The 13156-nt window shown below is 43.0% G+C and overlaps 1 protein-coding gene across 10 annotated transcripts in view; it reads right to left on the bottom strand.

The window, feature by feature from the left end:
* LOC112460563 overlaps positions 1–13156 on the bottom strand; it is a 91229-nt gene that overhangs the window by 43236 nt on the left and 34837 nt on the right. For all 10 annotated transcript variants that reach the window (XR_003041453.1, XM_025025307.1, XM_025025309.1 and 7 more), the window contains 7 exons: positions 10152–10410; positions 7397–7607; positions 4680–5746; positions 3798–4011; positions 3425–3676; positions 2496–2862; positions 1314–1608 (listed from right to left, as the gene is read on the bottom strand). Coding sequence is in view for 9 of the 10 variants with exons in the window: in XM_025025307.1 (XP_024881075.1) it covers positions 1314–1608; positions 2496–2862; positions 3425–3676; positions 3798–4011; positions 4680–5746; positions 7397–7607; positions 10152–10410 (2665 nt within the window). In the remaining variant the exon portion in view is untranslated. The remainder of the gene's footprint in view (positions 1–1313; positions 1609–2495; positions 2863–3424; positions 3677–3797; positions 4012–4679; positions 5747–7396; positions 7608–10151; positions 10411–13156) is intronic.

Here is a 13156-nt window from a genome sequence, read left to right as displayed (position 1 = left end):
TTTATATATTTATATATTTATATATTTATATATTTATATATTTATATATTTATATGCGGTAAGTTACTGTTCTTGAAAGAATTTTTAGCTCTTAAAGGTTTACGACTTTCGGATTTTGAGATCGATAAAATTCGGAGAATATAATATTAAAATATTAAGAATAAAAGTTTCTCGCCGGGTAATTCGATCATAGTAATTGATGCAATGATCCCGATAATCGACTGACTGGCTTTGCGGTTAATCGTAGATAGCGGACACGCGAGCTGGAAGGTAGCGATATGGTAATTGCGTAACTACGGCAAGTAAGTGTTAGTGAAATTCTTTGGCATGCCATGCTGACCCATATCTTCTACGGTAATCTGATTACGATCGATGTGTTAAGTCGCATAGGATATCGATACTCGATCATTTGGACAGGTAGGTTTTAAGATTGTTAATCGTTCCCATTCACCAGTCAGCTTAGACCCAACAGCAGCAGATAGAAGGAGCCCCGCGGAGAAACACTCGCAGATATCCAGATTTTTTAAATTTCCTCTTGTTTCATCGTTACTTCACATTTCGTCGAATCGATACAGTATCGTTAATCGGTTCCTCGACGATTATGTTAGTAAATAAAAATGAAGGAAAAGCAACTTCAATCTTGCAACGTTTGCAATTCGTGAGGAATAATTCAGGTGCCTCGCATTAACTGCATTTATTTGCACAATCGGGTAAATACTTTCGTTAGACATTTTTGTTTACACGTCACTGATTGAAATACAAAAACATGCTGGAAATTTTATTTACAATAACAAGGAAAGGATGGACATAAAATCGCTTGACATATTTCAATTACACGTAACGAGTATTACATTTACAAAAATACGGAATTCTTGACGTGCGTTTTCGTGAAAAAATATCTTTGTTTCCGCGAGCAAATATGCACATTGGATACTTCACCGTGTTAGCAATTAAGTACCATCATGTTAGAAATTGGATTATTTTTAGCTTAGGTCAACTATCTACTTCTAACTGAATACACCGCAGACAGGGCGCTTTCGAGGGACTCGAGGCGATCAAAATATTTGACATAAAGATTCATGAAATTCCCTTTCTTCTCCAAGACAGTGAAATCTGTCCGCGAAGACACTCACAATTTTTCCGACAATTCGAGCATGCCTTGTTCCGCGCGAGAATGCACATGCTCACAACACATATCCCCAAACAGGGAGGTAATTGCCCGCGCGAGCTTCAATATTTCGACCGGGGTCCCTCGTTACGCGGGGCAACCGAAGCTACCATTTAAATGATAAGTTCAGGCGAGCTAGCCCTACCTTCGTCATCGCTGGAATAGCTGTTGTAGCGTGGCACGTTGACGGCGGTCCGACGGCCGTCCGAGCTCTTGCTCCTGACATGCGAACGATGCCCGTCCTCCCGCCTACGGGAGTGACGACCCTCCGCCACGGCGGCCTCGTGCGCTGCCAAATCCAGCAGCGCCTGTTGCTTGTAGTAACTCGAAAGATCATTTTGCGTCCTGCCCCGATTGGCCGAGCCGGATGGCTTCCGTGTCAGCGGGGATTGCAGCATACGCTGCTTCCATTCCAGCAGCCGCTTCATCGACTCTTCGCGCTGAAAAATGTATCGCAACGCAACCTTTCCATTAGCTATCTGATAGAAAAATGTACGGTATTTCCTGCTGTAATCACGGAATCTAATTTGGAGAAAGAAATAAACATCGATATCGATCTCCACAAACAATCATGAAATTCCCGATAATAGGATATGTTAATGATAAAAAAAGGGATTATTAATTACTAAAAGTTATTATTAAAAATTATTAATACGGTGTGAGTAACGAAATAGCAATGACAACGACTGAGTGAACGATGGTGAAAGCAAAGACACGGGAGAGTCAGGATGACGTAAGGTATATGTACAGCTATGCAAGAGGGCTAACGTGAATCACGCTTGTTCACCGATGTTACCGACACGGTTGTCTTGTACAAGCTGATACGAGATACGAGCAATGCTGATGGCCTATCTACGGCTATCTGATTCGAAGAAGCGCATCGCTCTTATGACTCATCCCACCTTTTCCGGAATACCAACGGAAAACGAGTTCGAAGAAATTCGTTTAGAAATATTTGGCAATATTTTTATGTCGCAGAACTTTAGCACCAACATTGATATATATCACTACATTTATAAAAATTTTCAATTAACATGAAATGTATATTTGTTAATTCGATCACTATCGGCTTTAAGACTTGAAACTTTTTTAGAAAGTAAAATAAGAGCACGCCGATTTTCCAGAGAAATTTTATAGATTATAAAAGGATCGATATATCCAAAATACAGTGATTATATACAGAGAAATCTTATAGATTATAAAAGAGTTTATATATCCAAAATACAAGGATATGCTAACAATGCGACAAAATGTTATGAAGCTTTTTTTTTGGGGGGGGGGGAAGATTGTGCGTTTACGAATCTTCGTTTATTTATCGTTTACTTACCTGCTGAATCTTGCGTTCACCATCTCGTGAATCCTGCTCGGAGGACCTCTCGGCGTAGTCGTCGTCGTCGGGATCAAAGGCGGCGGGGTGCCGTGTCCTTGGCAGACGCGCCGACGCTGATCTGCAGAACTGCTGCTGCTCGCTCCATCGTCTGCTGGCACCTGCGTGACCGGCGTGACACGTCTGAGCGATGTGGGTCCCGTGGGCACCGTGACCCGCTGCTGCTCTTCCCCACCCGTCGTACTCGCCGCGCGGTATTCTACGAGGGATCGTGTTGTCCTCGCCGTGTGTCAGCGTCTCGCGGCCATTCGCCTCGCAGCTTTTCTCGCGCAAGGATCTTCGGAGTTTCGGATCGGCGCCCATTATCCTGATAGAAACAATACTCGAGCATACGTTTCTTTTTCCAGTCTATTGTGTGTGTGTGTGTACCGCATATTATATTCATAGTCCGATATAGGAGGATATATTACCGTTTTTATTGCTTTATTTTAACCGTATTTCCACATAAGTACGTACTATTCCGGTTCGTAAAATTTAGACAGAAAAGTATATTTTCAACACATTTAACATTTTTTTAGTCTGATATTCTGGCACTCTGAATTGAAGTTTATGACAGTTTTTTGAACAATTATTTTAAAATGTTGACGAAGTAGGAGAAACATTGAGCTGGTATGTGTTTTAAAAATTCATGGCTATACACTGCTATACATTTAAAAAATTCGTTGATGTTAGATTTAGATATCTGTTTTAAATTTACATATTTAAACATTCATTTTTTAAATATATAAAAAATACATATACAAACGCACGTATGCGCGCATACTTTAAAATATATATTCTTTTTTAAATTATTTAATTGGAATTCTACGGGAGGGGGGAAGTCTCCATAAGATTTAATCATTTATTCGGACAGTATACTGGTGACTCACTCGGAATGTCTCTGCGTCAGCGACTGAGCGGGCATCGTATGCTGCTGATGTACGTGATCCCGCTGCGCGCGTCTCAAAGCGGGACAGGTTGAATCTGGCAATGTGGCTATCCTACTTTCATCGGTATTATCGCGAATACCCGGCAGCTTCGGTTGTATCGTGACGCGCGAGAGGGACTGATTCCTCTGCTGTTGATAATGTTGAGGGGTCTGATGCAAATAAACCGCGGACTGGCGCATCTGTGCCGCGTATCTAAAACACACGCGCGAGCAAAGAGTGAATATCTTTCCCAAAGGTCAATTTTAATTTTCTCTTTAAATTTTCTTCTTTGATGCGTGCGTGAAACCATGATAAAGAATTTACGCGCCCGTACCTTTCTTCGGAATAGAAGTAACCGTCATTGGTCGTGTCCGACGGATTCATTATATCTAAGCTGGATTTAGGCCTCTGCGGACATCTTTGTTGATCCGGGGGTCTCTCGCATTGCGCGGGTTGCTGCTGCGGTCGCCTTGCTGCTTCATACTCAAGGAAGTCTGCGCTATGCGGTCGCGGCGGCGGTTGAGTTCTAGATTGTCTTACCATTGCCACTAAAGAAGATAAATCATAAACGCCCTTTTTGTGTTACTGCATTTTGCTAAATAACGACGCATTTGACATTTTTTGTAACACATATTATGCAATTTATGCAGTAAAAAGAAGTTAAATTTTATTTTTTTTAAAGCGATGCAAAAAAAGAGTATTCAAGTCATTACTGTAATAATTATAACGAGATAACATAAAACCAGTATCTATTTATAAAATTATCTTTAACTTAAAAAGTTTTATAATATTGCCGAATTAATACTCGATTGCATTAATTAATTTAGAGGAATTCAGAATAATAAATCTTCTTTTGTACTTCAAAATAATACTACAAAACGATTCTAGCAACCGCCAATGGCGATACGGTAGAATTATCAAAGAAATTATTCCTATTTTTTTCAGTGGATTTGCATCCTTTTTATACAACAATGCATATCGCCCCTCAATACTGGAGAATTTTTTGGGCACAAGTTCTTAACAATCCGATAAGAAAGCCCGCTTTGTAACTCAGAACGACGTTACAAACACACATTCTCGTGTAAAATATATATTCATCTTTTACTCTCCGGGGAGGGTACAGCCGGAATGAAATGCCGGTCATACTAATTACGAGCGCCTTTGTAGGGATCACCTAAGCACAGAAAGAGCAAAGCAAATGTGCACAAAGACTCACTGTTCGGCGGCGTGACGGGAGAGTGCAGTTGCTGCAGATGTTGCGCGTACAGAGGGATAGGAATGGGCGCCGGCGACACGCCCTTGGTGTAGCCCACCGGTCCCGCGGGTCTCTGATAAAGTTGTGGGGTGCCGTAGACCTCCTCGTAGTCGCCGTTGCCTCTGCTACTAGTCCTCGGCTTCGCACTACGGCCGTACGTGTCCGGGGTCCTCCTCTCCATCGGTTGAGTGGTCTGGCCATAGTAATTCAGGCCCGATTTGTCGATTCGCAGACTCTGCTGCGACGGTGGAATCCGCGTGCCGTATATCGTGTTGCTCCTCTCGTAATCGGACATCGGACTCTTGCTCGTCACCGTGACGTCCGGCGATACCGGACTCTTCCGGTAATCCATATCCGGCGACGGCGTCGAGTACTCGTTAGAGCCATCCGTCAGTCTTCTAGGCTTCGGCGGCGCGTTCGCGTAAATCGGCTGTCCGAATTTTGTTCGAGGCATAGGCTGCATCGTTTGAACGCCACCCGAGCCGGGATGCGACAGCTGCTGGGGCTGTGGCGGCTGCTGCTGCGGCGACTGTTGGACCTTGTGCGGATGCGATGACTGATGGGTCGGAAGCGCGTTCTGATGTGGCAAGTGATGATGAAGCAACGCCTGATGCTGGTGCGAATGGCCCGGGGTCAGTTGCTGCGGGAGCAAGTGCCCGTATTGCTGGTGCTGGTGCTGCTGCTGCTGCGGCTGAGAGGTGCTGGGCTGGCCGTACGGCGACGACTGTTGCACCCAACCGTTCATCATCGGGTGACTCGACGAGTCACTCGTGTGATTGTTGTTGGCGGAATTGCCGTTGCTGTTACTACCGCTGAGGTTCGGGAAGGAGGCAGTGTTCGCGCTATTCGGGCTGGAGTTGTTGTTGGAGGCATGGCTGGGGTCGTCGCGCGACTGGAAGCCATGGAAGCCGGAGTCGCTGTCGTCGGCGCTCTGATTCAGGATCGATGAGATCGACGAGACGCTAGGCCGGGCGCTTCGTTCGCCGTCCTGCGCTATCTCTATGACTACCGCGGCTTCGCCCGCACCACTGATAAAACGTAAAATTGAGAGAGAAATCTGATATTAATTTTAGTCCACATTATTCGTTCTGGATTTTCGAGCTTATAAAATGTTGAAACCCGAGATCAATCAAATAATCGGTAATTAAACAGTCAAAATCGCAAGATTATAATAAATGTCGTGTTGATCCAACTTGAAAACCAGTCATGTGGAACATTAATAGGATTACTGAGTTGTCGGGTATACGAAGCATATACATATAAAAAAAGATACATTTTCCTCCGAGTTTTGAAAATGTCTCATGTTACTAAATGCAAAGAAATTAATTTTTAACATTATTTTAGGTAACTTAGGTACTAACGTGCATGCTAAAAATCTAACGCTTCAACCGTTTTTCGATGTAAATAGAATTTTAACTAAAATATGAACAAGGACAAAACTCATGCGAGAAGCGTCCGTTGTCCGCTGCTGCGTCGGCGTGTCGCTGACGACGTGCTAATGGACAACGGCCCGGGCTCATCCACCGGCGGTATCTCGCGGGTCGAATAACTCTCGAGAAACTAACTAACGAGTTGGTTAGTTACGCCGCGATAACGCGCGAACGACAGATGCGCTGCAACGACCGCATCGCGATACTCTCGCGTGCAAATAAACGCTGGGTGGCCGTGCCGTCCCAGTTTCCTTCGTGGCGCGTCAAAGGGATGATGTTCATCGTCACACCGTTGCAGCGCCGAGCTAATTTCGGGATCTTCGCTCGGATTTCCGGACGAAGCTTAATGTCGAGATGTCGTCTTAAAAAATGACATCTTTCAGGGCGACGTCGGGCGTAGTTAAGACAATGGGGAGACATTCCATCGTGAGAATAAAAGCGGACCGTTTATTTTCGCGATGGCTCACAGAAGATAAGATTTTCGAGAGAGAGAGAGAGAGAGAGAGAGAGAGAGAGAGAGAGAGAGAAAGAGAGAGAGAAAGAGAGAAGTAATCTGTGATGGACCGGTAAAGTTTTTATAATATTCAAAAGCTTTAGAATTCAACAATTTTGAAAAATCGCTATTGAATCGTATGTAGAAAATAGGGTCGAGAAGAATGAGAGGCAAAATTGAACGAAATTTCCACGCGGACAAAATACAGGTGCGCGCGATGCGTGAAACGGAACTGTATTACGAATACGAAGCGGAATACAGAAGAAAATAACGAGTGAGGGAGAGTTTGAAACTAGGAGGATTATTTTCACAAAGCGATGCGCCATATGAAGAATTAAAACGCTCACGTGTATAGCAGAATAGCGCGAGCGATTATTACAATAATGGATTTAAAAAAAAACTTAGTTTTTTTTCGATCACATCACTGCATTTCGCTCTTCGTATCCGTTTATTTATTCAAGTTGCGTAATGGCAAAAGCAATAAGAGATGCAGACGCTCCTCGTTTTATAAACCAATAATTATTAAACGTCGAAAGCGTGGCGACTCGAGGTGGCTCGCATTAGCATTTCCTAATTAGGACTGAATAATTAAATTTACTTAATTTCTTATGATCAACAACGTATCGATGAGCTCGGCCGTAAGCTGTGCTTGTTCTCGGTTTTCACGTTATCACATAATTACACCTTATTGCATAATTACCGTGTGTTTTCCGTGAGTATTTGAAACAACTTAAAAATGCGTGCAAGGAACTTACGGGCTAGGATCTTGCAAAAGCGTCGCCAGAGTCAGAGCATTCACCCACTGGTTCATGCTCTCCCGACTGTCAGCCGCGAAGTGGTAAGTCCTCATGTTCGCGTGTTCAGCCTTGAAGGCGAACTTCTTGTTGACTTTGTCCTCGGGTTTGCAGACGGTAACTCTGTACGAAGGTAGTAATATCGAACCTAGCAGTTTCTCCTCCTCCGGGCCTGAAAATTAGTAAATTGCTACGTTGCAGTAAAAGTTACGAGAGTGAGACTGATCTTATTTACAAAATCAGGGTGCAATATCTAATTTAGTAATTTCGCGTTAAAACTCGCAAATTATGCGCACGCTGTCGCGATATTTCACACACACACACACACAATGTGTCTTAATTTTTGGTCGCAAAAAATACCAAATACATGACTACGATATATCTCCATACATCTCGCGTAATGAAACTGCAGCTGTCACGTTCGGATAGTCGGTCAAACGTAAAAATATTTGTTGCATCCTGTTTTCAATCCTGACTAGCTCAAATATACCATTTGATGATATAACTTCAATATGCAATATCCTCTCTCTCTTCCCTTTCTCTCTCTATTTTTAACTCGAAATTTTCTCTACAGTCTATTCCTATGATTGATGCACTATGTCTATACAGGCGTGTACTTTCATATAACTAAACATTTGCAAAAATAAATATTTGCATATTTGCTATGGTTCACGATATTGTATGGCGATATAAATATCAAAAGACACGAAATTCCACGGATTTTTATCGAACGAGATAAAAGCAGATTTTTAAATGTGTGTTCGTATGTACATATGTATATACATCACGTATAACCGCCACCGCCAAAATCTCGGCGAACGAATCGAATTCTCGCACGTTTCGGACAAGCTGAAATTTCAGTCTAAATTAATTTCAAGCTGAGCGATCCGCTTACGATAAATGCCAGAATAACGATAAACGAAAGTTTTTATCAATTACAGACTGTGGAATTTCAATTAACTAATCCACATAGATACTTTTTTCGTATTTCGATAACTAGAAATGTAAAATCTAATTGTTTATACATAAACTCTATTGTGGTTAAAGCAATTAAGCGTGTACAAGATCAAACTTTTCACATTTCATAATCAGACTTCAAACTCCCGTTATAAAGATATTTTCGTTTTATTTTAAAATGCGCAGAAGCTGTTATTTGTACATTTAACAATAAAACGAAAATATCTTCATGACTGAAGTTTTGTGCTTATTGTTGGCTCCGAACAACACTTTAGAATTCTTTGATCAGGGTTAATAATAACATATAAAGCTATGAGTGGAGCGACGTGAAAAGAATGTTTCTTGACAGTGCTCCTTGCGCCTCGTATATTTATTTGAAGCAAAAATTCAAAACACTTCTTATTCTCTATCAAACGTCCATTAAAAATACGAAAATAACAAAATAATAGCACATGAAAAAACTCACACATTCTCCATTTTAGCTTCATAAATTTTACAAATATCGACAAAATGATTTAGAAATATATTTTTGAGACTTAAGAGAGCTTGAGGAAAAAAATGTAAGGAGGATTATAAAATTTAAAAGTTTTGCGAAGATTCGCTTAAGAGATTAATACCTGTATAATAATAGATTCTTTTCTTTCAAAACACGGGAGATCAATTAATGCTCTTGATATTTCAAGTAAGCCTATCTGCGCGAGCAGGACGATAAGGGAGAAGAGCTTGTTATCGAGTATTAGTTACTTTTGTGGGTAAAGATACTCGAGGAGGCTCGAGAGGCCGCTAATTAGAAGGCGGTATGCATCAAATCTAATTTAACCAAAGTTCGTAAACGACGCGCCGAGTTGCTGCGAACTTCCAACGAAAACTTCCTTCTCGGATGATGTGGAAGACAAGCCGCGCGCGGGGTGTATCTTTAGCGAGACGTATCTCTGGACTCTGGCTGCGACCGCGCACGAATCCTCGTACCGAATCAAAGAGTCCGAGAGTAATTAGCGCCCCTAACCGAGATTAGACGAGCAACGGCGTCCAAGACGACTGGAAATTGGTCGTCTGTGCGATCTAGACTAGCAAGGCGTAAAACAGGATAAGACTTTTGGCGGAACTCCAGAATATTTTCGCGAATCTGGTAAATGCACCAAAATAAAAGTTCGTAAATAGAGCATATACGAATAAAAACTCTGGAGACATTGACGTTTATGAAATAGAAATTTTATTTTCTTGGAAGTGATTTTTTTACCGTTCGAAATAACTATTTGTTGAAAAATCATAATTTACCTTAAAATGAAAACTGTCGTTATTTTATTGCACGATTGCAAAAGCTGCATTTTTGTCAGTTAGATTTTATTATAAGAAATCTGAAATTATCAAAGGATATCAATTTCCTGCGAAATGGCTATTAAAATCTCATTCGTTCGATTTGCGCAATACGGTTGATGAGAGGGCTTATTTATACTAATAACTAACTTTATAATTTCCGTTGGATTGGTGATTAATAGGAGCTTCTGGGATAATTATTAATGATTATTCCAGTCCATAATGTCAATTGATAATTACGCAGCGAATAAACGTTACATTTGCCGGATTCGAATGTTAAATTGAATCCCGAACGAGCTGTACTGTACTTCCGACTAATAAAGCTCATTAAAACCGGTACCGTAATGCGGCAGCATTACGTTCAGGGCAAAAATAGCAGGAAAAAGAAACGCTGAAATACGCAAAAGGAATATGTCGATGGTACAACGTGCGGACAACTCACCCTTGTAATAAAAGAGGCAGTACTCCGAGAGGACGAACCAACGCTTCTTCCACAGCATGAGACCCTCCGAGCCTTGTTTATACAACCACCCCTGCAGCGCAACGGGAGCGGAGAGGGGCCTTTTTGCGGCGGGCGAGCGCAGACCCGCTTGAGGACCGCTCCGTCTGCGCACCCCCGACACGGAAGCTGCCACCCCCGAGCCATCGTGCTTGCTACGTACCTGAACAGGTACGGCGGGCGGCGTGCTCGACTGGACAATCTGTAAAATAAAACGCGCCCTTTTCTTATCAAGACACTCATTTACAAATCTTACGACCGACGTTACATCAATGTCAGTTGAATTTAATTTACTTAAATTAGAACTGTCCTATCTTGAAGTGAAAAAGGACGAAAAATCGGTTAAATAAAGGTTAAGATTAATCGCTCGTTTCTTCTTAATTAATTTCGAAAGACTGAAGGTTCTATATATAGAACTTTCACTTTAAATTTAATTATTATGTTTATAAAACTTGAGGATCGTGAGTAGAATTGATGACATCTAATTAAATTTTTATCAAGGCGAAATTAATCGCAAGATTTAACACGGTGACACTCATTAATATATATTTGTACGATTTTAAAACGAGCAAACCTAATTTTAAAAAGCATTCATTCAATTAACGTAACATATAAAAATGTGATTAAATATAGATTTTATTACGCGACTTCTAAATATGCTGGCAATGCGAAACATGATATTATTGATATTATTTACAAGACGTTCACGTGTCATATCGTATGGTGTTGAAATAAGGTGTTGAATAGCTTGAAACATTTTCTAAATTCGAAGGATTTACAAGGTAAATGCGATCCCGCGGGATGAAGATAGAAAGCTGGAAGCAATAAATCTTCGGTGAAATTTGGAATCTTTCTCTCGCCACGATCAGCCACGCGGCCGAGATCTCGACACCTTTTATTCGGTGCCTTCCCCGAATGCGGCTGATCGAAATCCGTTTTTCCGCTTGCCGACGCGCCACGTTATCGCGCAAAATTGCCGTTGGCCGACAAAAATTTCGCCACGCCACTCGGAACGTCTATCCGATAATGAAAAGCCATGGAAACGAAAAAGGAAGAAAAGACCCGCAGCGATAGCGCCATTCGCCATTCGAACGTGAAATTCGTCCGATCTGTCGATTTCCCTCTTCCCGTCACGCTTGTCGGGAAGAAAAGAAAAAGGCGCGCCGGTATTCGACGAACAAAACCAATATCGCTAAATAACTAATTACTCGGTGGACGTTGGGCAGCCGGATGCATTTTCAATGACGAGCACGTGCCTCTGCAAAATCCGGTCGGATTTAATCCTCGAAATAGACCCGGTGTATTATGCAGCCTCCTATCGATTTCCCTCTACCTTCCCATTAGATTTAAAAATACATGCGCAAAAGAGCGCCAGCGTATCGGTCTCGGTACAAAAGATTGGAGAGGGTCGTGGGAAACACTCGAAACTCCATTCCTGACGTGGAAATGAATAATTTACCGCTCGCGCGCGCGCTCTCTCTCTCTATCTCGCCCGGGTCCCACCTGGCTCTCCGTTTTTCTTTCGAATTTTATGAGACATCCCCCCGATTCCGAATGCAAGCCAGCGACGGAAAATAGTTTATATATTTGCGACGCTCGCAAGTTTCGTTCGTGATGTACTGCGCGCAATGGCGAGATATTGCTCTGTATCGAACGATAGAACGCTAGCATTAACATCGTACGGGAAGTAGCGTCATAAGGAAGTAGTTTACGACGCTGAGCAAATCAATATGCCATTTCCTAATATTCTTCCGCCGTGTTCTTTCGTGCGTTATTAAAATTTATGGACGGTAAATCACAAATTTATTCACAAATCGCAAATTTAGGTTTACGAGCATCTATATAAGAATTCGTACGCCGGAAAATCACGACGTTACGCGCAATGCTGTGCCCTTATGCCGACAACATGGCGCTTTCAGACGCGACACTTGTCAGATCTTGCTTCTTATATTGTTAGAAGGGCCACCGTCAACAAGAGACTCGCTTAGATACGATTTCATATTTCATCTAAGGGCATAAGAGGAGAGAAGCTCCGGAAAATGCCCCATGTCCTCGGTACGAACGCCCGTAGTTTTCTGACGCTCTCGAAGAAACACCGATAACACGAGCTGTATTTTTCAGGAATACAAAGTGCCGCGGACGTTTCTCTTTGAGAAACTCGCAAACGACACACGTTTTATAACGCGCGCACGTATAGCGCATAGAGAGTGCCCCTAAATCGCGAACGGTAAGAACTATACAATGCACCGTTGGGCATTTGCTCTCCCGGAGGATACATCAAGTAACACGTGCATTGTCGATGCAAGAGGAAGTCCCTCGTGATTGATCTCTCCTCGCGAGAATGATGCAGCCGCGAACGTTACGCAGGAATTGCGGAAGAACATTAGCGCAACGTTCCGTCGTCCGGTTTCGCCTTCGGCGCACGGTCGTCCGTCTCGTGTCCCTGAAATTTCCCATATACGAGCTTTCGTCGCGCGCCACGAAAAAGCCGGACACGGAAGAGGAGTCGCCCGGGTAATCCGTTAAATTACAAGAGCTGCTCGCGCGCAGTTCCTCGACGACGGAAGCGAGTGCGGGCGGCTCGACCGACCAAAAAAGACGAAACTCCCCGGGTTCGCCGATCCCGATTCCCGAGGGAAACTTCGTTTCCGCGGAACAGGAAAAGCCCGGCCGAACTCTCTCGCGGTAAACTTTCGCTCTCTCTCTCTCTCTCTCTCACCCCTCCTGCACCCTCCTCGTCTCGCGGCGGCGTCGAATTAAATCACGGCCGATTCGTATCGCTCGGCCATTATCCCCAACGAGGTAATCGCCGAGTCACACGATGCTAATTCGAGCGATGCCTCTAATTGGGAGAGCAGCGCGGATGGTTCGCCGCGCTAAACCTCTGCCATTCTCGCTCACATAAAGACCCCGCGGTCGGCATGCAACTCATTAAACGTTGCGGCTCC

This window comes from Temnothorax curvispinosus, unplaced genomic scaffold, assembly GCF_003070985.1.
Source record: "Temnothorax curvispinosus isolate PA1 unplaced genomic scaffold, ASM307098v1 QBEX01010630.1, whole genome shotgun sequence".
NCBI lineage: Eukaryota > Metazoa > Arthropoda > Insecta > Hymenoptera > Formicidae > Temnothorax > Temnothorax curvispinosus.
The sequence above is the reverse complement of the archived record's forward strand: the minus strand, read 5'-3'. Positions and strand labels throughout refer to the sequence as shown.